We start from the raw sequence: 27,623 nt of genomic DNA on the forward strand, positions 1-27,623 counted from the left end.
TGTATTTAAGTTTCCTTTTGTTGTGTCCACAATAACAAATGGTTGGCCTGCTGTCTCCAGCCTCTGTTTTTTCTGTCCTCCCCTTTGGTAGGCCAAGACAAGGTCTACCTACAGCTGTCCCACCCTTGGCACGCTGGAGCACCTCCAGCAGCATGGAGCAAGCCGGGCTGCCTGTGTGGGCTCCAGCATCCTCCCCCTTCCCACCACATAACCACACTCGCCGGGCTGCCCACATCTGCAGAGCGAATGGCGCTGGGAGGGGAGGGCAGGGTTTGCCACAGGGCTGCCAAATATAGAAAGGGCCCTGCAGGCTGAGATAACACGTGCAGACGTGAGAAACTGGTTTCAAAGAAAGTCTGGGCTCCTACTGCTGTTTCATCGTGCAGGGCCCACTTTCACACTGTTTTCCTGGTGAATTCCCCATTTTCTTCTTCAGGAGCTTAGGGTGTGGGCCCTCTCATTTTCTTTCTGGGACTTGGACCTGCACCAGCCCACCTACAAATTACCTAGGCTTGCAAATCTGACCCCATAAATGTAGATTGCATCTGAAAACTGGTGCCATCTACAACATCTAGTTCAGTGAATTACGGTTTTATTTGGCTATAAACTTTCTGTACATTTTGGCCAGAGGTAGACCCAATGCACAAATTTTGGATGTAGGCCCCTTCCCCGGCCCTTTGCCGAAATAGAAGCCAGATGTAAAGTGCAGGTGTTGGCCTTGGGAAGTGTTTTCCAACTTTCAGCGGTGGGCTTCCTTGAAAATTGATGGGCCTGCTGATTTCCTGACCATTGCTGCAAGGACCTGCAGCGCGGCTTGTAGGGTACCCATGAACTGGGAGCCAGGGACTGGGGCTGGGACTTGGGGCTGCGAAGCTGAGGTGTGGATTGGGAGCCATCCCTAACTTCACCTCTGTCTTTCACCTCTGGAGTTGTCAAACAGGGCTCAGCGAGCAAACACTCCTCTGCTTAGCATTTCAAAGGGAGGCCATTTGCCCACCACAGGGAACAGCTCTGGCTTTTAACAAGGGTAAATTTCCTGGGATGTCAGCACATCTGAAATGGCCATAAAGATGCCTGCTCTTCATCCACTCTGCACCCTCTCCCATCCCTGTGCTGAGGAGGGGCTGTGTGTTCATGTGCTCTTTATTTGTGTCTTTTTCCAGGCCCGCTCCTAACATTTTGCCAGCTTCCTCTGCCGACTATTGTTCCCAACAGAAATGAAATGGTTGTACAGCTCAATTCCAATTTCACACTCAAATGCTCTGGAGACAGCGAAGTGAGCTGGCAGTACCCAGTGACCGAGGGAAGCCACAGGATAGACATCAGACATGAAGAGAACAACAGTGGCCTCTTCGTGACAGTGCTGGAAGTAGGAAATGCCTCAGCCGCTCACACGGGCCTGTATGTTTGCTATTACAACCACACGCAAGTGGAGGATGGGGAAGTGGAGGGGAGGAACATCTACATCTATGTGCCTGGTAAGCGGGGGTGCCACAGGGTGACTGACCCACTTTCCGAGGTGACTGCATTTTGGGACATGTGTTGCCCAAACCAGTGCCACATCTGACACTAAAGCAGTCGCCAGGTGGGGAAGGCCAGGTCTTGTTTTTAACCTGATTTAAAGAGAATGGGGAAAAGCTCACATATGCAGAGGGCCCAGGAAGCAGCAGAGTTGTCCTGTTACAAGGAGTTGTTACAAGGGAGGATGAAATGAGAAATGCTACTGCTGACCAGTCTGAGGCAAGATTAAAAATATGGTGTTTCTACACAGCATTTCTTGCAGTGCCCTATAATTTTCAAAGCAAACACAGCCTTCCCAGTCCCCGTGCCACCTTTCTCTGTAGTGGTGGAAAATGTGCTGGACACAGAAGAAATGATATCCCTTCTCTTCAGAAGTTCCTATCACCAGCTTTGCCCTCCCACCCCCTTGTTCTGGCTGACAATTCCTTTAAAGGATTCCCATGTTATCCATCAAGTTATTTATTTATTTATTTATTTATTTTTCTGTGGCTGAAATAGGCACCACAGACTGAGCCACAGCTGGCTGCGTTGGCAAAGTGCTGTCTGGATGTTTCCTTGGTGTTCAGAGGATAAGTGGCAGAACAGCAGGGCCAGAGAAGACCAAGCCATGACATTTGCAGTAAATAGTCTGAGCAGGAAATGAAGGAGAAAAGAAGGGATTGTAAATCATCCTGCAAAACTAAAATAAATTGTGAAGGAGATGATGTCTGAAACTGCAAGGAGGATTGTGGAAGGGGAAAAGGGCAGGAAGGACTAATGAGGCTTTTTTAAAGGCTATTTTACAGTGTTATTAATTCTTTGCAGTTCATGATGTGTGATTCAAGTGCAGCGATTCTTCCAAGACTTTCTCTACATTTCCCACAACAAACTTAATGCATTTGTATTCATTCTTGAAGCACTAAGAGGTTTCAGCAGAGGCTGCGGGGTTTGGCACATGTATCTCAATTTCCAACCAGCTTTAGCCAAATCACCAAAAGATTTTCTTGCTGTTAAGTGTGCTTATAACTCGTGCAGTAAAAGAATAGAAGGGCAAAAGACGGAAGATTTCTTCAAGAAGTGGGCATTTTGTTTTGATTTTGAAATGCCTCTAGATTTCAGCCTACCACATTTGCAAAGCAGAGACACCCTGTAATTTTTTCCACTCAGTAAACATTAGGATGTCATAAATGCAGAAACATATCCTTTTCTCCAAATTATAGAGAATGTTTCTGTTTCCACTATAAATTTTGTCTTTACAATTGTTTTTCCTGCAATGAATTAGGAGGGCAATGGGTGGCAGCAACCCACTTTGGCCAAGGAGGGTTACTCTGAGACTTCACGCAATATCCCAGTTTCACTAAAAGCACAGAGAAAACCAAACTAGGTGAATCCCATTTCTGTTTTAAATTACATCGAGAAAATGAATACATGGAGTTGGCAGTGTGTTTGGGATAGAGGGCTGTGTTTGGACTATTGCTACAAAGAGCCTGCCAGTGCAGCATAAATTCTATTGTTGGAGGGATTTGTATTGCTATTTATTAAATTTCATTATAAAGCTTTGCACAGAAGCTTCAGGCTAGCAGAGATTATTTGTTTATTCTGAATGGCCAAGTGTAGATAATTTAAGGGCTTTGCTTTTTATGTTTGATATGTTATGCAATTATGTTTTGAACTCAGACTTTGGATTGGCTGGATAGGAAAGTTGGCAAGCATTTTGTTGACTTTGAAGAACTAAAACTACCAGGTGTTTGTTTGCTTTTTTATGGTCAAATACCATAGTCTGGAAACCACATGCTATGACCATAATTAACTATGTCTCATAACTGCAATGTTGGACATGTTAGATATGCACAAAGATAAGTATCCTGAATTATTTTGGATGAAATGTGGCTTTAATGGTGTTAGCCATAAGCAACACCAAAATTTATTTCTACTTTTTGCTATTAAGAGTTTTTTTTTCTTTTTTTTTTTTTTTTCTTTTTTCTTTTCTTTGTGTGTTGGTTATGGGGCAGCTACTATTACAGAAGGAAAAAAATCCAACTGAAAAAGATGAGTGATTCATTCCAATAAAATATTGTTGATACATTAATTTTACTTTATTTTTATTACAGTTCTTTTTATTGCAGTGAAAGTTACACTTGAGCACAAAATCTTTTTTCCTAAAAATTAGATGTGTAAGTCCAGATTCATCGCTGTATATATGTTTTGATAGAGTTGTTTATGACAGAGAAAGAGAAGTCATGTTTAATTTAATCCCCAGAAACTGCATAAATGTTCTCATACCCATTAGTTATTTTTCATGCTTTGTGTCACTTAATAGCCTTTTGCCCTAACTGTAGGAATATATCAGAACCAGGTCTAATGGGAAGAATAATAATTAACTTTTTTTTCTCTTGGAGTCCTTTGCATTTCCAATTCTGCATCCTGATTTTTCAGGAAGGAGCCCGAGACCTTTACTCTTTTGTGCTTAGGTCAAATGTCTCACTACATGACACACCAGAAAGCAAAACTGAGATGCTGTTAGCATGCCTCACCCGCAGTCTCTGAACAACCGGAGTCCTGAACTGTACTGATTTCAGTTAAGACCTATAGGTGGTCATTGATAACCAGTTCTTGCATATGGACTTCCTACAAACAAGGTAGTATAAATGTACCTCTTGTTTTTTACAGACCCAGATGTGCCTTTTGTTCCGTCTATACCAGAAGACCAGTTCATCCTAGTAGAAGAAGGTGATTCCACCACTATCCCATGTCGGACAAGTGACCCAAATGCTCAAGTGACTTTAATTAACAGTTTAGACAAGGCTGTCTATGCTGCCTATGACAACAAACGAGGTTTCATAGGAAACTTCCCTGCGGGATCATACACATGCAAAACAATGGTTAAAGGCGTGGAGTTCAAGTCTGATGTGTTCCTCATCTATATTTTAAGAGGTATTTATTTATTTTCATTAATAATAATAATTAAAAAAAAAAAACAGTAATGTGCAGCCCAGTTCTTTTCTCACACTGTAGAGTCATATTAGCACCAGCATCATGGGGTTATACCCCATGATATTACAGATATTACCCCAATGATGAGCTCCTTGATCCTGTGGCAATATTACTAGTCACTTAGTTGCTAATTTGCCTAGCAAACTACCTTGTATACAATTTTGATGAGAATAAAATGCCCTTAACTTTACCTCCTCTCTCAAATGATTGCAAAAGTCTTTTGTAATCCATTTGTTTTCATCCTGTTTGTTGAAACAGAACTTAAAAGCCTGGTGTTCCCCAGTGGACTCAAATGATAGAACTTTGGTTAGTTGGAAAAAACAACACAATTCAAGTATTTTGAGAACAAGGTTGTATTGACCAGTAGTGGATTTTCAAAGACAGCCACTGATTAGCAAAATGGATAATTACTTTTATCCCAAGTGCAGTGAGTAAAATATCTCATAGGGGCATTTGAGATAGGAACTGTTAATTGAAATTTTATGCTTGGTTCTTTTCTTAATTGAATTGATTAAACACAACGCCTGCACACTTCATCTTTTAAATACATAATGTTTACATCAGTATAAATCAGCAGTACTTTCACTGAATTTTCCAGGTAATTCCTCAACAGAGGAAGTGAAATAGAAATCTCCCCCTGAAATTAGACAATGTGAAAATCGCATACACTTTTAAACTAAATCTGTATTCTTTCTCTCTCTTTCTCTCTCTCTCTTTAGCTACTTCACAGCTGCCAGTTGAAATTGAAGCTCTTAAAACTGTCTACAAAACAGGCGAGACCATCGTAGTAACTTGTGTGGTCTTTGACAACGAGGTGGTTAATTTACAGTGGAATTATCCTGGGAAAGTGGTAAATGTCTCTCTCTTTTTCTCATTCTGCATGTTTGTAGTTATTTGTTGGGGAAGAAGGTGGGGTTGTGAAATATTCATCTCTTCTCTGAATGAGGACAGCTGAGGAGAGAAACCAAAGTAATTTCTTTTTCTTCTAAGGTAGCACAAAAGAAAGTCAGTACCAAAAGTTAGACTTTGTTGTTAGTAAGTATGCAAAGCATGAGAGGAAGGTGAGGTGTGACTGGGAGTCCATGCACTGAGGGAGGAATGCTGCCTCTCAGGTCTTGTGCCAGTTCAAAAAAAGAAATGCTGTGGAAATAGAAAGATCTAGGAATGTGTTGGACATCTGTGCATAGTGCTACTGCTGAGGGTATGAACCTCAAAGATGGCTCTCAAACCCTGGCTTCTTGGGTATAATAAAGGATGATGGAGAATGAGGTTCAGAGTCTTAGTTGTTCCTAGATGTGCAGGTGTAAATTAAAGTGACTCTTGCAGTCAATATAATTACTCACTAATGAGAACATCAAAGCAAAAAAAAAAAAAGAACATATAAGAAAAAAAAAAGTTGTAAGAAAACCTTAAAACTTTCAGAGAACCTTAGAACTTTTCAAACCTGCATAACATCCTTCTGCAGTAAAAAAAAAATAAAAAAAATAAAAAATAAAAATCAGTGAAAATAGGTTAGCATCCTGACAAAACAAAATTTCAGAATATCCCATCTAAAATGCCTGGTAACTGAGGGCATGGAGTAGTTAAATGACTGCCCAATTGTGACCCCATATTGCAGCTTTTATTTAAGTAAATTAAGACCCCAAGAGAAAAAATGATTTGAGATTTTGTTCTATTTTCCATTTTATGCATTAAAGCCCCTGCTATATGCCATCTTTCCAAACTATCTCCAACGTATTTTTTATTCCAGCTTCTTATAACATGGTTGACCATTCTCACCATCCTTACTTTTGCAAGAGTCTTCTCCTTGCTGATAAATTATTCTTGTTTTAGAGCACACAGAACAAATCATGTAGTAACCAGTTACTTTTTGTTTGGTGTAGGGGATAAAAATTCACCCTAAACTTCATGGGAACTAAACAAAGAAAATTCAAAATAAAACCCCAGAGGTTTTCTGTCTGAGGAGAAGGTGAAGCAGTGAAATGCACTTTCAGACTGCTTACCCAAGTTTTGAATGGCATTTTGTTTCAAGTGAACAAAATATGAGCTCTAAATCTCCTCACCCTTCTGTGACTGCCCCCAGAAGGATGTATTTTTATAGACACATCTTTTGTGCCTGTGGCTTGAAAATATATCCTTAACTGAATAAACAAGTCTTCTGCCATACAGGGTTTAGATGGTTACTCTCATTCCAGTGGCATCATAAATCCTCAATGGTCTACTTTCAGCTTAGTTACTTAAGTAAGGTTTTTTTTTCCTTCTCCAAACTACAGAAAGAAAAAGGTGTGATAAAACTTGATGATATCAAAGTCCCATCGCAGAAGCTGGTTTACACCTTGACCATTCCTGAGGCATCAGTGAAAGACACAGGGGATTATGAATGTACTGCTCGGCATGCAACCAAGGAGGTTAAGGAAAATAAGAAAGTAGTCATTACAGTTCATGGTATAGTCTGATTTCAGTGTCCAAAAATTATTAATGTGTTCAAAAACACTACTCTTGAAAAATGCTGCACAGCATTGTTCACGCATGGCTTTTTCATTTGCAGACAAAGGGTTCATTCATCTAGAGCCTCAGTTCAGCCCTTTGGAAGCTGTCAATCTACATGAAGTCAAAAATTTTGTCGTAGATGTGCAGGCGTACCCAGCTCCAAAAATGTACTGGTTGAAGGATAATGTGACTCTGATTGAAAACCTTACTGAAATTGTTACTAGTTCAAGCAGAGTCCAGGAAACAAGGTAAAAATACTCTCATGAATCTTACTTTGCCATCTCCCCTAGAAACTTGAGAACTACTCCTGCTCTATCTACTTCATTTTGTTGCTTCTTCTAAAGTAATGTTTAAAAAGCCTTTGTTATCTACTCTAAAGGGTGATGCCTAGTCTGCCTTTTTTTGTTCCCTTGATAACATTAACATCTCCAAAACATACAAACCTTGGTTTCTGGGCACTCGCCCTCTTCAGTCCCTCCAGGAAATCTTCACTCCAGTAATCTCTAGCTACTTCCAATAACATCAGAGTCTTTGTCAGAGCCATGTAGAATATAATAATGTCCACATGTTACTCAGTTGTATTTTGGTAGATATTTGTTGTTTGAAAAATGATTTTAGTGCAAAGGCATGCTAGACATGCCAAATGTCAGCACATTATAATCTCCACATACCCAGATTACATGTTGCATAGAAGCAGATTTTTTTTTTATGCTTCCTTTAAAAATACAAACAAAATATAAACAGAAAATTACAAACCACACCTCCCATTTCTGCAGGTTTCAAAGTATACTAAAATTGATCCGGGCGAAGGAAGAAGATAGTGGATATTATACTCTGGTTGCTGAAAATGAAGATGAGATTAAAAGATACACCTTCTCATTGCTAATACAAGGTAAGGAGTCCCAAAACCTAGCTTACCGCAACTGGTGACCCACAGCAAAGATTTGATCCACTTACACACAGGGTCAAAACTGAGCACTGGATTGCCTGGACTATTGAGATAAGAAAAGCATGAATTAGGGTGTCCAGAGGAGTGCGTGCATGCCGAGTCCTTGGAGCTCTTGTACACTGATCCTGGCTTTGACTTCTGCACTGGCATTGTGCCAGAAAGAAACTTTATCCTCCCTCCTAAGTTATTCCAGCTGACAGCAGGGACGATAGCTCATTTAGCATGACATGAGGACGTGGCATACCCGCTGCACTTCCTTTTCGTGGCTTTAGCATAGGATCCCTTCTGCTCTGCAGGAGACAAGGAACTCCTGGCCAAGTCCTAGTCTCTAGCTGCCAGTAAACTGTTGGCTAAATAATACCTGTCCTGCTTTATTTGAGATTTTAAACTGTTTTCTAGACCTTGCTTAATATTTTAACAAACTCATGACTCCTTTCTAGTTCCAGCCTTGATCTTAGACCTTGTGGATGACCACCACGGCTCTGCAGGGGGACAGACAGTGAGGTGCTTGGCAGAGGGGACCCCACTTCCTGATGTGGAATGGCTGGTTTGCAAGGACATTAAAAAGTAAGAAGGGGTGCTTTGTGATCTAAAATATGTCTGTTTTTCTCGCTGACTAGCTTAACATTGCTAGTTACTATACCACACTTTCCTCATCAAGGCCCAGTAAGCTATAAATCTGATTTATCTTTTCAGAAGCATATTGCTTATATTTTGACAGGTTGTCCATATCTTTCCTAGTGATCATATCCTGTAGGAGAATACGTGATGCCTTGAATTAGCTCTGATAAAAGCTTTGTGTTCAATAAGTGTTGTTCCGCCCAGGCTGTTCCTGGGAGGTTGTACACCAGGCATAAGGAGACCACACATGGAAGGAGGCTAGGAGCACTGGGCACAGCCCAGCTGTGCTCTGCTCTCCTTGTGGTAAAGTCTCCTCCTGCCTCGTGGGATGGTTGTCCTCTCAGCCCTGCCCAAGAAGCCTTGTAAGCCATGAAGGATTCGGGGAGAAGTAGAAATCCATCCACTACTATAACTATGCATGATACTTAGCAGCACCAGGATCTATCTACACCGGACCTGCTGGGCTGCATTATCAGGCCTTCAAAGTGGCAGCAGTAATGAGGATCAGAAGGCCAATTATTCTGATGGAGGAAAGATGCAGGCTTTTCACTGAGGTGGTCTTAAGTACTTCTGGTCTTTAAAATGATCATTGCCAGAAGAAGATTATAGGGAAAGGTGATTCCTGTTGTGTTCGCTCTTCTTTATCCACACCTACGCCCAGCCCCCGTTTCCACTGTTACTCTTCTCTGCAGATGCAGCAATGACACTTCATGGACTCTTCTGACTAACAATATCTCCGATATACACATGGAAGCCCATCTGGATGAGAAGAACATGGTGGAAAGCCAGGTGACCTTCCAGAAAGTAGAGGAAACCCTGGCTGTGCGATGCGTGGCAAGAAATGACCTCGGTGCTGTTACACGGGAACTGAAACTTGTGGCTCCCAGTGAGTTTGCTTTGTCCTTTTGAGAGATTACAGCAGCCAGTCTGAACTCTCTTTAACACACATCAGTTCAGTTTGGAAAAATGCTTAATAGATAAAAACATAAATGACTGCAAATAAAGATAAATGAAAATAGATTTTATTCACCCTGGGACATCTGAGGATGAGGCATTTTACAGGTCTTTATGGTGCATCTGTTTTTCACTTATTACGTGGTTCTGCGATTCATTTAATCATTTTATTACCACTGGTTATGGGATGTTATTCCAGACAATCTTCACATTTGGTCTTGAAACAGGAAGGCAGTGTAGCTCTGGGCTTGGAAAGGCTTTACAGTCACCAGCCCCAGGGAGCGCTCCTGCCACATCTGCAGGACATGGGAACTGTGGCGGTGCGGGAGATGGTTGTCTTGTGCATGTGTCATGTTCCTCATGTCTCAGGAGGAAAATATGGTCTGTTTTGTTACTCCACAGCCTTGCGATCAGAACTGACGGTGGCTGCTGCAGTCCTAGTACTGCTAGTGATTGTGATAATTTCACTGATTGTTCTGGTCATCATCTGGAAACAGGTAACCTAGAAAGAAATATTTCACTTCGAATGCTGAGCCCTGCTGGGTTTTGATCTCAAGTCAGGCACAGGACTAATGATTGGTTTTGCCTTCAATATGTTCTGCAGAAGCCAAGGTATGAGATAAGATGGAGAGTCATTGAGTCTATCAGCCCCGACGGACATGAGTACATTTATGTGGACCCCATGCAACTGCCTTATGACTCCAGATGGGAGTTTCCTCGAGACGGGTTAGTGCTTGGTAAGTTTCCTCTATGGGGCTAACCCAGTCCTTCTCCTGGGAAAAGGACAATTAAGGACAACTTTAAGGTCTCTAATACCAGCATTTGTGATGTAATTCACGGCCATGAACTCTTTCTTTACGTGCTCTCTTTAATTCTCCTTCCACATCCTCTTCTCCTGCAGTGGTGTTAGCCTCAAGCAACTCATGTTAGTGTCTCCCACGCCTTCATTTCAGCTCTGAATGTTCTGTGTGCAATGCCCACCTCAATGTGGCTTAATTGGCCCCCACCAGCATTAAATTCCAGTTCCAACAGTCACTTCTGCTAAGGCATTCACAAGGAGCAAATCAGCAGTTTTAATTTGCAAGACATTTATATATTTATGTGGAGAGGCCAAGGGAAACCTGCAAGTAGTTATGTAGTTTTATTAAAATATTTTTCAAATTATTAATCCACGATGTGCATATATCATTGCTGAGTAACTGAGTAATTTATTTTTGTGGCTACTGCCCTTCTTCCTTCCCCCTTTGCTTTCTTGCTGTGTTTTCCCTGCATTGGCATTCATACAGAATTCAATTAGCAATTACTTCTTCAGGGCTGGCCCAATTTGTCATTTATATCAGTTGAAATTGTAGTGATTATAAACAACTTTAATATTCTGTCCAGGTACTGCTTTAAATGCACAAGACATCCCTTTCTTGGATGTATCAGTGCACCAAGCTGTATACAAAAATTCAGAAGAAAACTGAAAGGTGTTTTTTTTTTTTGTTTGTTTGATACTGTTCAAGGAACGCATTCCCCAGTGTAGTTCTTCTACCCCCACTGTGGGTAAAGAATTGATACTAATTCTTGAAAGAAGAGGCACAAAAAATTTCTGGTTCAGGAATGATATCCTTTAATTAAATTCATCTTGCTAATTGAAAACTTAGCGAGGGTGGATATTTAATGGAATTATTTTATAACAGCCCCGACTTTAATTATATGCCCAAATAGGATTTGTCAGATCTGAGTTAATAGACCACCACTGTGACTTTGTCTTCCTCTGACTCATGAGCACCAGTCTACTTCAGTGCTTTCCTGTTTACAAGTACATTCACGACAGTCAGCGCTTTAAACACGGGTGCTACATGTCCTTTTAGCAAACAGGATTGCGCAAAGCATTCTTCTTGACACAGTTAACGTTTCCCTGCTGGCCGTTTTGCCATATTAAATGCTTCCTCTCCGGCTGACATGGACCGTTTTGTTTCTGGGTCTGTGTGTTTTCTCTTATTGAAGTGGGAGATGGCAGCAAAGGAATTGCACCTTTAGTTCAGGGAGGCTCTGAAAGAGGATGCAAAAACTTTTTGGCTCATTCAGATGAGCACTTCCCGCCCTAGCTGAGTAAGCCAGCTGGCATTCATTTTTTTTTCTCTCTCTCTCTCTCTTTTTTTCTCTTTTTTTTTTTTTTTTTCCTGAGCTAGTAATGCCTGGAGTGCAGAACTATGTTAAATGCCAACTCTGAACATTTGTTGGCTGGAGTTTCAATTGATAAATTTGGGTTACACTGCACATTTCCCTTTGTGATCCCCGCTCCACAATATGGGTAGTGCTCTGTTTAAAGCAGCCAGCAGCCAGCACAGGACTAGGGGATGAGCAACAGAATGAGAAATTGGATAACACAGTGAGCTGTTTGTGCACCAGTTTTCTCTTGGCACTGCTGAGAAGCTGTCCTTGCAGGACATCCTGAGATGGTAGAGGGCAGGGCCCTTAAAAGAGAGGGCTTTGAGTGCTGCTGGATCTCAGGATTTTGGGATGGTTGTAGAGGTTGCAGAGTTGCTCCCATTGCTTCCCCAAAGCCCACCCGTTTGAAGCTGGGGAGTTAATAAATGGAATGCTGGTCTGACATGTAGAATCAGACCCATCCCCACTTGCAGCTTGCAAAAAACAAGTTAAGGTTCAAGCTTTTCAGCACTTAGGGATGTGGTACCTAGTTTCTTACGAGTCTAGAAGCTGGATATAGATTATAAAGCTTGTCCTTTGGCTTTTTGTATATGCCAAGAAAGTAATTGTTCAATTTGGGGTGAGATGATCCTTCCAGTGCAATTTCAGCCAAAGGGGAGCCCAGGGCTGTGTCTGGGACTTCACCTTTGTAGTCGTGTCCCCTAGAGCAGAACATGGCACCTCTCCACTGGTCTCAGCAGATGAGCTCTGTGAGTGGGTGCAGAGGTTGAACTGAAGTTAGCTCTCACCCCCAAGTACTGTTCCTCCACCAGTCTGCGGAGCCTTGAGCTGCTGCTGTCTGCACAGTCCCTCTGTTGCAGGGAAGTATTCCTGTTCCTCCAGTGGGCAGATCCCCATCATGCCTTTATACTAAAAAAATAAATCCATGATATAATTTTGGGCTCCAGTGCAGGCCTTGGCATCCAGAAAGTGATGGAGCTGGTTGCATTACAGATGCTGCCAACTTGTAAGCAGTCAGCTCCCACCTGGCTCCAAGTTCCAAGTGTAAGACACATGGGACGTATATGGAAAGGGGTGAAAAGGGGAAATAACAGCAATAGCTCCCTGCTGCTCCAGCAGCGCTCTCACTGCCTCCACATGCGCTCAGGCTTAGCTGAGGTGCAGGGGAGGGAGATGTGTGTCTCGTGCTCAGTCGACAATATGGTCTGGGGAGGAATTGGCTTGTGAAGACAAGAAGATCAAGGACCATCAGTGAGTGCCATCACTTTCTGAAGGGCTGCATCCTGCCATGTGGCTCCCAGACCTTTGGGCTGAAAAATTTCAGGGGCCAAATTTCAGACTCAGGTTGTTTGAATTAGTTTGAAATTTAGTGGGAAGCTTTCTCACATCCTGACTGGGAAAAATAACCTTTGGAGCACAGGAATTTTGAAAAGAAATTGGACAGTTTTTGTGTGCATGACAAACTACACTGTCATGATCTTGGAGAAGTTCTTCAGTGGTAACTCATGCTTTAACCATTTCTCATGCTTGTTAATGATGCTGATAGTTAATTTTATTTTTGGCCGAAAACTTTCTTCTAAAAGTGTGTATACAATAAAAGTGTGGGCTGTAGCCACAGGATAACAGAAACATATGGTATTGCATGCCAGATAACACCTTCAGAAGTGTAAAAGGCGGCAAGTTCAAACTGCAAGTGAACGTCAAAGACAAGATGCCATATATCTCCATAGTAAAAGCCACTACTTAGTCTGCCAGTGTTGGAAGTTAAAAAATAACATGAAATGAAACGGCAAGCTCACTGGGAATATTAAAATGTCCTGTCATCTGGAGTTCATATACGTGTTTGTTCACTGAATAAACGTTGCCTTAATGAGCTTGCTGTCCAATATGGAAGCTATGAAATATAGTATTTTGGATCATGTTTGTGCAGTTTATATTTCTCTAAAATCTTGCTCAATCTGTATACAATTCTTCTGCACACTATATCCATAACAGAAGACAGGATATGATAATCCAAAATTTTGGTCTAAAATGATTTGCGGGAAGAGTAAAGTGTGTATAAACATTAGCTGTTTCATTATAGCATTTGGAAATTTGCAATAAAATTTATTCAAACATGTGAAGCACACTTGTACATTAAACTTCAGAGGAGTTTCCCCTCATATGTGATCAACATGTATTTCATCTTCCTTCAGATCACTGATGGCCCTGCATGTCTATTCCTAAACATGCTGCTGATTCTCCTCAGCCTGTCTTGCTGCTAGATGTATCCAGCACTGATATAGCAGCCTGAAACTACAGCTAGTGAGTCCAGTTCAGATGTGAAGTAAAAAGCACAATTGTATTGTAGTCGGATACTGACTGAGGCAAGGAAGTCAGTTTAGACATTGGAAGTTCAATGTTTAGAAAGGGTAAAGTGAGGGTGGCAGAGCAGGTTAGGAGACAAGTTTGAATGAAATGAAATTCCTCAGAGCTCCTTTCCTACAAGTGCCCATGTACAGATGTGCTCCTGATGTTTGCTTGCTTGCTTTCATTTAGGAATTGTTCTTAATTACAACATTTCTTTAAAAATACTTTTGCCTTTTCTGCTTAACAAGGCTGATAATAATAATGCCAGTGGTCTGGCTAAGTGAGTGTGCTCATTCCACATAAGAATCACAGCCCAAAGTGGAACGGCAGCAGGAAAAGAGGCTAATTGCTGTTTTGCTGTGAATTAAATAATTGTTTCCCTTGTGTTCAGGTCGAATCCTTGGTTCTGGTGCATTTGGAAAAGTGGTTGAAGGGACTGCATATGGATTGAGCCGTTCTCAACCGGTGATGAAAGTAGCTGTGAAAATGCTGAAACGTAAGTTATCACCGTTTCATTTCCCATGCTAGGCAGTGCATGTTCCTATGGGGTTATTTAAACGCTGCTTGTATATAAATAGTTCCTCCACGTCTGAAGCTGCAAATCTACCTACAGTGTGGGTAGAGATGGTTTCGATAACTTGCCCAGGAACCAAGAGGAGCTTTCTTGTGTTGAAAAGAGCAGCTTGTAAAGTGCCTCTGTGCCACCCATGCAATCCACTGTACCCCTGGAAAAGGGCAAACAGACTGGGTCAGCTCTTGAGATGGATCAAATGAATCCTTTATTAGTGATTTATGACTCTTCTCCAATCCTTAAGAGATCTCCTTGTAAAGCAAAGTATACAGTCTTCTCCAAGACACCATGGGAGAAATGTCCTACTGAGGCAAGCAAAGAAAGATGGGCTGCTATTGTGAAGAAGGTGACTGTTCTCGCTAAGGGGTTGGTGTGCTCTTTCAACAGCTACAGCTAGATCCAGTGAAAAACAGGCGCTCATGTCTGAACTGAAGATAATGACACATCTAGGGCCCCACCTGAATATTGTGAACCTGCTTGGAGCTTGTACAAAATCAGGTGAGTTTGGCTGACACAGCAGAGGTTTGCTGCTCTGTAAAAAATGCACCAATGTCAAGTAAAGGACTTTAACATAAAATATAAATAAATGAAAGTTTTAATACACCTACTTATTATTTGTCAGAAGTTACATCATAACTTAGTAAATTGAAATGCATTAATTCCCAGTACTTTTTATGTTAGAATGGATTTTCTGCTGTCTTTGAAATCGTTCATTTTTGAAAGACTCCAAATGCATTAATTTGCCTTATTTCATCAGGTCCTATTTACATCATCACTGAATATTGCTTTTATGGTGATTTGGTGAACTATCTGCACAAGAACAGGGACAACTTCCTGAGCCGCCACCCAGAGAAGCCCAAGAAAGATTTGGATATCTTTGGGATGAACCCAGCTGATGAAAGCACAAGAAGGTAGGAAAAAGAGGGAAAAATGTATGACCTGCAACATAAGGGAATGTGATTACTAACCCTTATTCCTTTCCTCTCATTCCATGACTCAGTGTTCTCCCTAATTCTTCTCAATGGATCTTCATTTATCAGTTTTCATAGATCTGGGAAGGTTTCAGCACCTTTTCTTTGGCTTCCCTGACATGCATCCGAGATTCATATTTGCTGTGGGTTCTCCACAGACACCAGCAACTTAGAGCCTTCCATGTACTCAAGGGAGAGCACAACGTACAGATTTTGCAAACCTTTTAAACAAGTTCTGCTGTGCCCAAGGTAGTGTGAGAGATATATGGATCTAGAGAAACAGCTAACATCCTTACAAGTCCCCAGCAGTCTCATACCTGCCTTGTTACAGCATCGTCTCTGGAGTATTGCAGTCAATCTCCTGTCTCCTCAAGACCCATTCTCTCTTCCCTACCTGATCCCGAGGTACCAAAGAACATCTCCATTAAGAAAGCATGGTCCAGTGTTCCTTCTTTCTCTATAGATGTTCTTTTGCCTCTACACATCCAAGTTTTTGAAGTAAAGCACCACTACTTGGTTTGTTTCCTTGTTTGTGGAATTTCCACTGTCTAAAACTCCTTCCCTTCAAACAACCTGGCAGAGTTTGCTCTCCAGGTATCTCCTTTACCTACCAAAGGCCCAGCTAGTCTCAATAATTTCAAATAGCTTTTTCCAGATGACGGTGGAGGAAGCTTTTCATTGTACTTTCAACAATCAAGCAATGTTATAACATTAGCCAGGATTTAGAAGGTGTCAGAGACTCCCTCAAAAAATCATGCAGGCAAATAGACCAACTTGGTAGCCAAATGTAGCCAGAAACATTAATCTGAGCATGGGGTTGCTCAGCTGGACTGGATTTGATGCAAACTGAATGAATTAACTACATCTATCCTTTGGAAATCCTTGAACTAAACAGCTGAGGCAGAAATAGATGAATTCAGTGGGATTTTTGGAAGTTAGACAATATATGTTTGCATACCTGACTGTTGACAAAAGAATAAGTTTGAGGCACTTTTGTTTCACTACTGTAATCCATGGTAACGTGATAAGTAATATGTGGTAATGCATGTGTGGCAATACATGGCTGTGTTGTAATACAGGATCCCTATGTATTATCTGTCAAGAAGTCAGCTCTTACAGCCTTGTATTTCACAGCAATAAAGTTGTATGCCATAAGAACTGTCAGATGCATAGGATCTGGTGGGGAAGACTGGGCAATACTAACTGTTACAACTGTATTATTACTATTATTTTATTTTATTTTATTTTATTTTATTTTATTTTATTTTATTTTATTTTATTTTATTTTATTTTATTTTATTTTATTTTATTTTATTTTATTTTATTTTTAATTTCAGTTATGTGATTTTATCATTTGAAAACACTGGAGAATACATGGACATGAAACAAGCTGATACTACCCAGTACGTGCCAATGCTGGAAAGGAAGGAGGGATCTAAATATTCTGATATTCAGAGATCTGTGTATGATCGACCAGCTTCATATAAGAAGAAATCTTTGTCAGGTAATGTAGAATTGTTCCTTCTGAATGCACTGTTAAACAACTTTTGCATAAATGTGTCTTATTTTTGCCATTTATGATATGGACGTAAACCACTCAGCTGTGTTCTGTCAGCGTGTGAGTATCAGCTGTAAGCTAAAAGCTGGTGGTAGGACTGTCAGTGTTGGTGGCAGGAGCGCATGCTCCTGGGGCAGAAGGGTGAAGCTGCAAATTTCCTTCTGTGCTGAATTGCTGAGGGGACGTGTTCTGCAGCAGGGCTATAGACAGTCTTTGGAGGCAATGATTTCATTAGTCATGTAGTCTGCAAGATTTTGAGCAATAGGAATGAACAATAATAATAGTAATTTATATCGCTCTGTTTCCACTTACATTTCACATTAGCTGACACTTACCGAATGCAGAACACTCCCAAATACTTTCCTGAATTATGTAATGAAGATAATGAATGCATCCCATTCCCTGTCCCTGTTCTCAGAAACTAAATATGCTTTGCTTTAAAAATAGGCACAGTCAGTTCTGGCCCTAGGCCTTAGGAACTGAAGCATATCCAGTCCCAGATTTACCGGGCAGACTAATGCACTCATATTGTGCTCTCGGACAGTAGGGATAAATGAATCACTAAGTTTTGACTGTTTTTTTTTTGCTGACATCTTTCATAAAAAAATAAATTTGTTGCCATAAAATTCCTGACCCATTTTGCTGGTATTGGATTTGTCCCAGTGAATACTTTCTGGAAAACATAACAGTGTTCAGCGACAGTAAATGGATAAGAAAGCACAAAAACCTGACAGAGGTACCACCCCTAAATAAATATTTTTGAACCACACACTCAGTATTGCAAACAACTTGTATAACACTTTGTTGGGCCTTTTTAATTTCTCCCTTTTCTGCCATTCTGTGGTGGAAAAAATGCAGACAGGAGAAAAAACAAACCCTATATTTAACACAGTGCAGCGTGAGTGGCTGATGAAGATGTTAAAAGTGTTTAGTTATTATAAAAAGCCTTTGGTCATGGTACTCTGTTAAAGTCATCAGCTCAGAATCATGATAGGTAGGGGAAAATGGATGTTGCTTTCACACTCTACAGCACAAACATATTTTTTTCTCTCTTTTTCAATAGAATCAGAAGTCAAAAACCTTCTTTCAGATGACAGTTCGGAGGGCCTCAGCCTACTGGATTTGCTGAGCTTCACCTACCAGGTCGCACGGGGAATGGAATTCTTGGCTTCTAAAAATGTAAGTAAATAAAACATGTAAGAAAGTGTCAAAATGTCTTCAGCTGTGAGTTTCAGTTTAGATTCTGAAAACATGACACAGTATAATATTCTTCTGGGGTTTTGGGCAGCTCTCTCACTCACCTGGAAATTGAGATCACCATGATTAGAAAAATCAAAGCAGCATCTTCTTTCTCCTTTGTAGCCCGTGGCATTTGTGGAGTCAGGGTCCTGGAGAAGGTGGGGGACCTAGGTAGAGACTGGGTGGAGGGTCTGTGCAGCCACGGGCCAGCGTGCTTAGAAGCACAGACATATCACCAGCACATGATGGGTGGAGGGGGAAAGAGTGGCATCCTCCCCACTGCAGTAACCCCACTTTGAGCCTCTGCTGTCTCTGGGGACTCATGCCTCCATGCCCCTGTTAGAGGGCAGGACTGGTGACTGTACATTAGAAGATCTTGTAAAGACTGTGCCCAGAAAGCCAACAGAACTGGATGTTTTCAGAGGGCTCTGCAGGGGAAGTGGCCCTCCTGGAATTATCACGTCCTTGAACTACTTAATTTCTCTCCGTGCAGTGCGTACACCGTGACTTGGCAGCTCGTAATGTCCTTCTGGCTCAAGGAAAAATCGTGAAGATCTGTGACTTTGGGTTGGCTAGAGACATCATGCATGATTCCAACTACGTCTCCAAGGGCAGCGTATGTACTTCTTAATCTCCTGAGCTCTGTTTTAATGGCAATGAGAAGTGTCAGCCTTAAATGTTGGTTAGCAGTGGTGGTTACACTAATTGACTGTTGCGATGAGCACTCCTGAGAACAATTTTTCTTCAGTTCATTAATTCACAGAACTTTCCTAAGTCTGCTTGAAAGCTGGAAAGCTCTTGGCCACACTTAGTGCTTCACAGGCTTAAATTTTAACTGGCAAGTTTTGTGACTGGGTAGATTAAGGAACTGTTACTGTGATATGTAGAGTAGTAACACATCAGTCAATGACATATCAAATCTAGATCATCAGTGCCACCCTTTGCACTGTATCTCCAATCAGCCTAGTCATTTGCTAGTAACATGAATACAGTTACAGCTTAATCAGTTCTTTTGGGGAGCAAAGAGTAGCTCTAATTGCTTCTAATCCTAGCACCTCTGTGTGACATGGAATTAAAAATAAATACCAGCCATGTTAACACAAATTTTCTTAAAAACAATGAACTAATCCTGGCTGTCAAACAACAACTGTAATGGGAAGTATTTCTTTAATAACTAACCTGTGTGCTTTGGGGTCTATTTCTTTTTGCTACAGACTTTTCTCCCAGTAAAATGGATGGCACCTGAAAGCATTTTTGACAATCTGTACACAACATTAAGTGATGTCTGGTCTTATGGCATTCTGCTGTGGGAAATATTTTCTCTTGGTATGTACTGTGAACACTTTCTTTCGTGCCATAATTAAGCTTTTTCAGTCCAAGCTGTTCCACATAAAACACTTCCAATTCTACAGTAGAAATATATGCATGAAATCAACTTTTAATTATTCTTCTATATGGGGTTTCAGGTCCCAGAATTAGGTGTGAAGTAAGAAGTCCATACTTTCTCTATTTTTTTTTTCAAGATACATTTTAACATTTTTTTGCTAGAAAACTGAAAGCACTGACTGGAAAGCTTTTGTGGAAAAATATTGGTGTCTCCAGGCCAAGATGAAATTTCTGGCCAAAACGCAGAGGAACAAGCTTTCCCCATGCATCGGGGAGACTCGGCAGCATCCCAGCCGAGTGGCTGTTTTGAAGCAGTCTCTTCATGTATGTTTCAAAAGATCCTGTCTTAGCCCCATTACTGAACAGAAACAAATGTCAATCTTCTGGGACACTGATTTCTCATTTCCAGGTCAGCACTGTTCACACAGTTGGTTTATGGCAGTGTAAAGTGGTTATGACAACATATAGCAGTTAGAGACAATGTACAGTTCCCAGCTGGGAACAGCCTGGCTCTTGACTCAGGCTGATTAATTAGCCTCCCGGGTGGGTGGCTGGCCTGCTTCAGCAAGCATGCTTTGCCCAGATTTACTCAGAGCAGAATTAATCGTGCCTGTATGGTATCTACTACTGCCCCATGGCAACCCCAAGCTTAATGCTATTTTCTAGAATAAGCTGTCATGTAGCCGCTTCTCAAAAAAACAACAACAAACAAACACCACCAACAAAAACCAACAAAACAAAGCAATTGCACCACTACTTATGGTATTAATTACTGTAATCTCTGGGCATTGTACTATCCATTCACCAGCATCCCTGGGAAACACAGAAGTGCCACTGTATAGATTGGGAACCGAGGCACATTTGTCTGTGCTTCATTGTCCTGCTTGTAAGGTAGGGTCTGAAGCCTAGTTTGAGGTGAAAACCTTGCTTTTGAAAGGGATGAGGTCTTTGGAGGAAATATTACAGCATGCATGCCTGCACCCAAGAAAGTTGTTCTTTCTTGGAAAGCAAAACACAGTCACAAGCAAGGGACTTGTCCAAAGTCACACAGAAAGCCAGCAGCAGAGCAGAGCAGTGACCTTAGGTCTGTCAAATGCAGGTTGATGACCCAGTCTGGGTGTCATCCAGACTCTGTGCCCAGTCAATACACTTTAGAAACACTGCAAAGGTATTTTTTTAAAGTGGTTCCCACTTCAAAATTTCCCAGCCAATGTTTCACATCAGACCATTTCAGAAAGAAATTGCAGCTGATGCAACACAATGTACTTCGGTTATTCTTTTTTTGTCTACTTCAGTTTACTTTCATTAATTTTAATGGCATGTCAAACCATGGCATTAACAGCAAGTCAGTATTTAGAGAAAAGGTCAATGTTTCAGTTCTATAAGCAGGTTCCACTTTAGAGCCACTTAACATTGCAAGTAATGAATTAAAAAGCTTCAGTTCTATGCAATCACACCCTTGCAGAGAGGAAAGAATATTTTGCCCATGTAGGCACACAAGCCTGCACACAGCTTCCAGGCTTGTTAACTATCATTTTTATTAACAGTTCTTATCTCACATCACGAAATATAAAATGATCAATAACTGGAATAGATATATTGGCCTCTGAGCAGTTCTTAAAAAGCCTTTAAAACCAAGCTGCTTCTCACTCATCTAAACTCTTGTGTGTCCTCAGCACTCTCTAAAATTTAAAATACACCCTAGTGGAGTATTAACCAGACATATGAATCGCGCGGTTTTCCCCAAGTCAGCATCTTTATATAGTTCAGCAAACACCTGCTAATTGGTATTTGTGGATTTGTGAACATTTTTAATATCACAAGCTGCGATTTATTGCAAGGTTGCAAGTATTAACACAGTGTAGAATAGTATTGTTTCTTCTGTTTTATCTGCAGGTGGCACACCATATCCGGGCATGATGGTTGATTCTACTTTCTACAATAAGATAAAGAGTGGCTACCGAATGGCAAAACCTGATCATGCTACCAATGAAGTGTAAGTGTGTGTTTGGCTTTCCCATGTCTGGACAGCCTGGACAGTTTTGGTTTCAGTCTTCACTTGATAACTCATTTTCTCTCCCAGTTAATTAAATTGTTTTCCATCTTATCCACAGGTATGAGATCATGGTGAAATGCTGGAACAGTGAACCAGAGAAAAGACCCTCTTTTTACCACTTGAGTGAAATCGTGGAGAGCTTGTTGCCTGGAGAGTACAAAAAGGTTTGTTTTTTTTTCTGCATACATTTTTAGAGGGAGTTGTGACTGTTGTTCAGCCATCAGAACCACTGGACTGACACATCCTAACCTGCACGAATTACATGAATCAGGCAGGGGCATTGCATATCCTGGGGACACAAAGCTGAGGTTATCAAAAGAAGCAATTCTACAGTTTTAGGTGGGAAGCAGAGAAGCAGAACTCTCTATTTCCAATGAAATCCTACTGACTCAAGGTTTTTAGTGGAGGATTTTTTTTTCACGTATTTTCATGGGATTTTCCAGGTAGTGAAAGTATTCCAGAAAAGGAATTACTTGGCCCCTATGTACAATCTTACTCTCTCCCTCTTTGGACCCTGCCACCATTCACCACCAAGTTTTCCTCTCAATCTCCTAACACCTCTGTAAAAGCTTTTCCTGCTCCATCATTTAGTGCTTCATTTCCTAATTTCATTTCCCAACCTGCCTTCAATCCATTCCCTCTCTCCCTACCCCTCTGTCACACCTACTTGACTGCTTTGTTCTGCCACACTCACTCCAACATCTTCTAAAGCCAACTTGTCACTTCAAACTCCCAGTCACTTAAAGAGGCTGGGCTTCTCCATACAGTGTTGCAGGCTCAAAGTGCAAATAATGAATTAATGAATGGGTTAATGAATCACAGTTACACAGCTGAAGAAAAGCAGTCTTAGTGAATAACATCTAATGAGGGGTTTGAAATGAATATTTTCAGAGCTATGAGAAGATTCACCTGGACTTCCTGAAAAGTGATCACCCAGCTGTCACACGCATGAGAGGGGACTGTGACAATGCTTACATCGGTGTCACCTACAAGAACGAAGACAAGTTAAAGGACAGGGAGAGTGGATTTGATGAGCAGAGGCTGAGTGCTGACAGCGGGTACATCATCCCCCTGCCTGATATTGACCCTGTTTCTGAAGATGAGCTTGGCAAGAGGAACCGGCACAGGTGGGTGTGATTTTCAGATCAGGTGGCCCATCGTCACCATTCTGGGTCCTCTTTGGTGATGTGCATTAATGCTTTTTAGCATCCTGTTCCATAAATAGTTTCCTTGGCTCTGTTGGAGTTACTGACTAGGAAGGTCCCTTGTAACTATGTCAATATGACTAGCCACAATATCTTCAATGGGAAATACCTTATTTTGGTGCTTTTGTGACTGCCAGGGACACAGGGTGCTCCTGTGTGTCACTGGGACTCTCTTGCTAGCTTGGCCAAGGTCACAGCAGCTGTCTGAGTGCTCTGTGGGCACATTTTTGTCCTTACAACTCAATGTTTTGGAGCTGCCTTTCAGGTCTCAAGGGACTGGTTAGTTCTCTGTGAGACCAACTCCAAAATTCAGATTTTTTTGTCATTTTTTTTTAGAATATTTTTTCATTGACAGCAGTCTGTCCAGGACCTTTTACTGCTTCCTAATCCATGTATACGAATGACTCCACTAAAGCACAGCATTGTCTAACCCTTACTGTGAATGGCAATAACTTAATGCACCACTGCCTTTTCAGCAGCATTGCATACAGAATTAGCAACCTAGAAACTTATTTTTTAGACATTTTTGCACTGTTTTCAGTAACAGGGCAAATGAAGCGCCAATGAGATTAAGATTTATTAAGTCCATCTTTTATACTCCGTATTAATCTATTTGTTATTATCTCATTCTCACCCAACCTCTCTAGATTTACCTAATTGTCCCAGCACCATCATAATGATATTTTCATAACGAGAGAGAAAGTGCTTGGAGGAGCATACTAACAACCTCCTCCACTGAATGCCAAGGTGGTTCATTACTCTTGAGATATAAGGTGTGTCACAACCTAGGAAACAGGTGGTCAGAACCACCTAAGATTGTGTCATGCATCAGAAAGCACATGGGGAGGTGGTGTTCAGTTCTGCTAGAAACTGGGGCACTTACCTGGCCACATTTGTTGCACATTTTAACTCTGAGATGTTTGTCTCTTCCAGTTCCCAGACATCTGAAGAAAGTGCCATTGAAACTGGTTCCAGTAGCTCTACTTTTATCAAGAGGGAGGATGAAACCATTGAGGACATTGACATGATGGATGACATCGGGATTGACTCCTCAGACCTGGTAGAGGACAGCTTCCTGTAACCCCACGGACACCTTCTAGCTCTGCACATGGGGAAGCTTGCCGTGCTGTCTACAGACTTCTGCTCCACAGAGAAAACCACTTTATTGCAATGTCAAGGATGTGAAGAGAAGATGGATTTGTACAGAGAAATCCCAGTGATGGGCACGGGAATCAACCTGAGTGTGAATGAGAGAGACGTGTCGAAGATGGATTTTTTTAGTGTTGCTTCTTGCAGTACTTCATTAGCATCTCAGTGTTGTTTGCCATTCAAACTGATAGGAGGGAGAAGGAAAAGGCCACAAACAGACCAGTTTCGTGTTTCAAGGGCATTCCTATGACTTTGATGTATAGAATTTCCACTGCAGCAATACTTCACCATTGTAATTATGTAAATAACTGTCTACTCAAGGATCTTCTGAGGTGCACATTGAACACACTCCATGGATTTTAGAAGAGATTGCTCATGAATTTTGTGTACTTCCTCCCTCAATCTCAATGTCAGCTGCTGTTGAACTATCATGTGAATTGAAGAACATGCAAAAACCACTTTTGGACCAAAAGGGTCTGAAACCACAAAAAAACTGACCGGTACTAAAAAACCATGTTACTTTTAACCATTAATGCAAGGGGAATAATAATAATAATAATAATTAATAAAAAAACAGTCTATAATAGGTGTTAGAAACCTAGCAAGTCTTTATTAACTATAGAAGATAGCTGTTTTCATGATAATACTACTACTGTTTTCAGTAACACTAAGTGTATATTTTATAATTCATTGTCCTTCAGTAAAAGCACAGTCTCAAGAAATTATATAAAGTGCGATAAAAAAAATCTGACCTGAAAAATTTTAAGAAATAATCCTTTTATCTGGCTGTGCAGAGTATGGTAATTGCTCTGATTAGCTAAAACTACTTCAATACGGAGAAAAATTTGGATCTTATAATACACTAAGATTTAGTTTTTTATCACGGACGGAGTAGCTTTTCTAATCAGATATACTAGAAGCAGTTATTGTCCTGCAATTAAGTGAAGTTAAATTTTTTTTAAATTTAAATTTATGTCAGATTTCTAGGATGGAAATTATCGTAAACCACCAGCAACATCCATTGTTTAGTATTTCATTTGTACTCAAAAGAAATCTTACCCTGGGTTTAGCTGTAAAGAATCAATTTGATATTTGAACTGCTCAAGGAACAAAGACATCTCTCCCAGCCTCGAGCTCCAGATTAAATAAGCAGAAATAATTCTGCAACAAGTATCCTTGTCTTAGTTTTCAGGTTTAAACAAGAGCAGAAATCTCTGACTTATTATCTTTGCAGACTAATTACAAATGGTAATTGCTTCCAAGTGTGCTTTTTGGAAGAAGGTGCATGAAAATGAACCTGATCTCAGCCTCCAATAGTTATTTTTGACACCACTTATATGAACAAAGTATTATGATTACTGCTATCACTATACAATGTGTTATTGATATATGATGTTTTGGAAGACTTACATGTGAAAAAAGGTACATCACTGCAAAGGGCCCCATAATTTCTGGTGCTCAGCTTTCAAACTTAACCCTAATTCAGTGTGATGAGCACCTCGCAGGAGCGCTCAGCATCTGGCATGACACAATCAATGCAAACGTGGTGTAAGTTCATCCCTGTGTTGCAGTATTTTTCCTAGGAAGTATGAAGATGGACCAGCAGTAACTACAGCACATGCTACCTGGATCTGAACAACTAAAGTTTAGCTTGAAATGGCTCTAAGGAAAGCTACACAACTCCCCTTGGCTTCACTAGTGAATGGTTGTGGATCAAATGAAAGCAAATTTAATATTGTCAGTGTTACAGGCAAATAATTCTGGATCTGGGTTTCAAAATGTCACCTGGCTGAGGCCACATACAAATGCTCTGCAAATGTGGAAACACAACCTGAAGCAAGGCACCTGCATTTCCAGCCCTGGTGATGGCTGACAATCAGAGTGAACCAAGAGCAACGGTGCATCCTCCATTTCCTGCAGTCAACAGATCAAGACCGAGCATCTTTCTGGAAGCTGTGCTTTAGCCAAACACGCCACTGAGCTCTGTATGGGGACAACTGTGAAATATAAAGACTCTTAATATAGCCAGGACACACAAGGTGATGTAAATCCCCCCTCCAGCTATGAACTATGAATTGAGGAAACACAAATTGTCTATTGGATATCCCAGATATCTGAATGGCCACTTGAGACCACACAAGTGCCTTAATTTGCATGTGTAATCATTACAACTACATGCTCAAATTAGGCAAGCAATTTCACCTGCATTTTTGCACATGGCCTAGTGTTCTTCAGGGTTTGAAAATCAGGCCCAGCACGTTTTATTTACCAGTTACTGGAATACAAAGGACATTTTCAAGTAGTCTCCCCTTCCCCTCACTGGTTTCATTCCGTACCGCACAACACATCTTGGGGCTAGACCCAAACAGTGGATGTGAACCAGAGCCAGCTCACTTTCCAATGCCTGGGAATGACAATTTTCCATCCTCTCATGAATATTGTACATGAATTTCATCTGTGGCAGAGGTCTAGCCAAACCCAGCTCACTTCAGAGTGGAATCAGATAAGCTGGCCTGGAAACTAGAATGAGAGGTGGAGGATGATTCTTTTAGTTTTACAACATTTTCAGTACTACCGACTTTTTCTTTTATGGCTTAATTTTTGAGAAGCCACTGGAAGAGATATTCCCAAACCTTTTTCTAGGGTAATTGTATAATGACAATCAGCGTTAGCCTATGAAACACAGCTTTTGATTTGGAATGGCCAACCAATTCCTTACAGTGTGGTCTTCAACTTGTACAAAAAGGTCCTATTTCATGATGAAGGACGTGAGATATGGTGATGTTATACATCAATATGTATATAAGTATTTTTATATAGACTTTTAGAATACTGCCAAAACATTTATGACAGCTATATCACTGCCTTTGTTTATATTTTTTTTTTACTGTGATATATTCCACAGGCACGTTAACTGTTGCACTTTGAATGTCCAAAAGTTATATTTTAGAATAATAAAAAAGGAAGTGTTTCCAAAATGGTGGCTGTTGTGAAATGTTTGAAGAAGGGCAAACTGGCCTGAGTGATGGTAGGCACAAAATGTATTACAAAATGCCCCTGTTGATATTTTGTCTTTGAAAAAAAAAAAAATCCTGTAAATTAAGATCTCTATATTTCAATAAATGATATATAATTTAAGGATATGTGAGGGGTCTCACTCACTTATTGAAAGGTGGTTATAAGGAGTCAGTCTTTCTTTTTTCGTTTGTTTGTTTTTTCTTTGGTCTGAAGCTCTTGATGAATGTAGAGGATTAGATGATCCTGTTTTTACATGGCCATGGTTTCTCTTCCTCTAGCCATGGATGTAGGTATTTTTTTAAACCTGAGCAAACCTTATTTACGAATCCAAACAAATTTTGCTCTATGGTGCTGAGATCCCACAGGAATTAATATAGCTGAATGAGAATTTGAGAAGAATTGCGTGATATCAGCCTGAAAACTGAATTAAACTCATCTGATGAGCTCCCTGCTCTG

The 27,623-nt window shown here is 40.8% G+C and overlaps 1 protein-coding gene across 3 annotated transcripts in view; it reads left to right on the forward strand.

Annotated features, from left to right (window-relative positions):
• The window catches only part of PDGFRA (platelet derived growth factor receptor alpha), a 36,519-nt gene extending 9,227 nt beyond the window's left edge, over positions 1 to 27,292 (forward strand). For all 3 annotated transcript variants that reach the window (XM_068680342.1, XM_068680344.1, XM_068680343.1), the window contains exons 3-23: positions 1,164 to 1,478; positions 4,171 to 4,434; positions 5,214 to 5,344; positions 6,768 to 6,939; positions 7,043 to 7,232; positions 7,761 to 7,876; positions 8,374 to 8,500; positions 9,247 to 9,440; positions 9,911 to 10,005; positions 10,113 to 10,245; positions 14,406 to 14,510; positions 14,973 to 15,083; positions 15,343 to 15,496; positions 16,894 to 17,060; positions 18,178 to 18,293; positions 18,847 to 18,969; positions 19,568 to 19,679; positions 21,636 to 21,735; positions 21,854 to 21,959; positions 22,687 to 22,922; positions 23,934 to 27,292. In XM_068680342.1, coding sequence (XP_068536443.1) covers positions 1,164 to 1,478; positions 4,171 to 4,434; positions 5,214 to 5,344; positions 6,768 to 6,939; positions 7,043 to 7,232; positions 7,761 to 7,876; positions 8,374 to 8,500; positions 9,247 to 9,440; positions 9,911 to 10,005; positions 10,113 to 10,245; positions 14,406 to 14,510; positions 14,973 to 15,083; positions 15,343 to 15,496; positions 16,894 to 17,060; positions 18,178 to 18,293; positions 18,847 to 18,969; positions 19,568 to 19,679; positions 21,636 to 21,735; positions 21,854 to 21,959; positions 22,687 to 22,922; positions 23,934 to 24,081 — 3,215 coding nt within the window. In that variant the 3' untranslated portion in view covers positions 24,082 to 27,292. The remainder of the gene's footprint in view (positions 1 to 1,163; positions 1,479 to 4,170; positions 4,435 to 5,213; positions 5,345 to 6,767; positions 6,940 to 7,042; positions 7,233 to 7,760; positions 7,877 to 8,373; positions 8,501 to 9,246; positions 9,441 to 9,910; positions 10,006 to 10,112; positions 10,246 to 14,405; positions 14,511 to 14,972; positions 15,084 to 15,342; positions 15,497 to 16,893; positions 17,061 to 18,177; positions 18,294 to 18,846; positions 18,970 to 19,567; positions 19,680 to 21,635; positions 21,736 to 21,853; positions 21,960 to 22,686; positions 22,923 to 23,933) is intronic.
• Positions 27,293 to 27,623: the final 331 nt, after the last annotated feature.

This window comes from Anas acuta, chromosome 4 (genome assembly GCF_963932015.1).
Source record: "Anas acuta chromosome 4, bAnaAcu1.1, whole genome shotgun sequence".
Taxonomy (NCBI): Eukaryota; Metazoa; Chordata; class Aves; order Anseriformes; family Anatidae; genus Anas; species Anas acuta.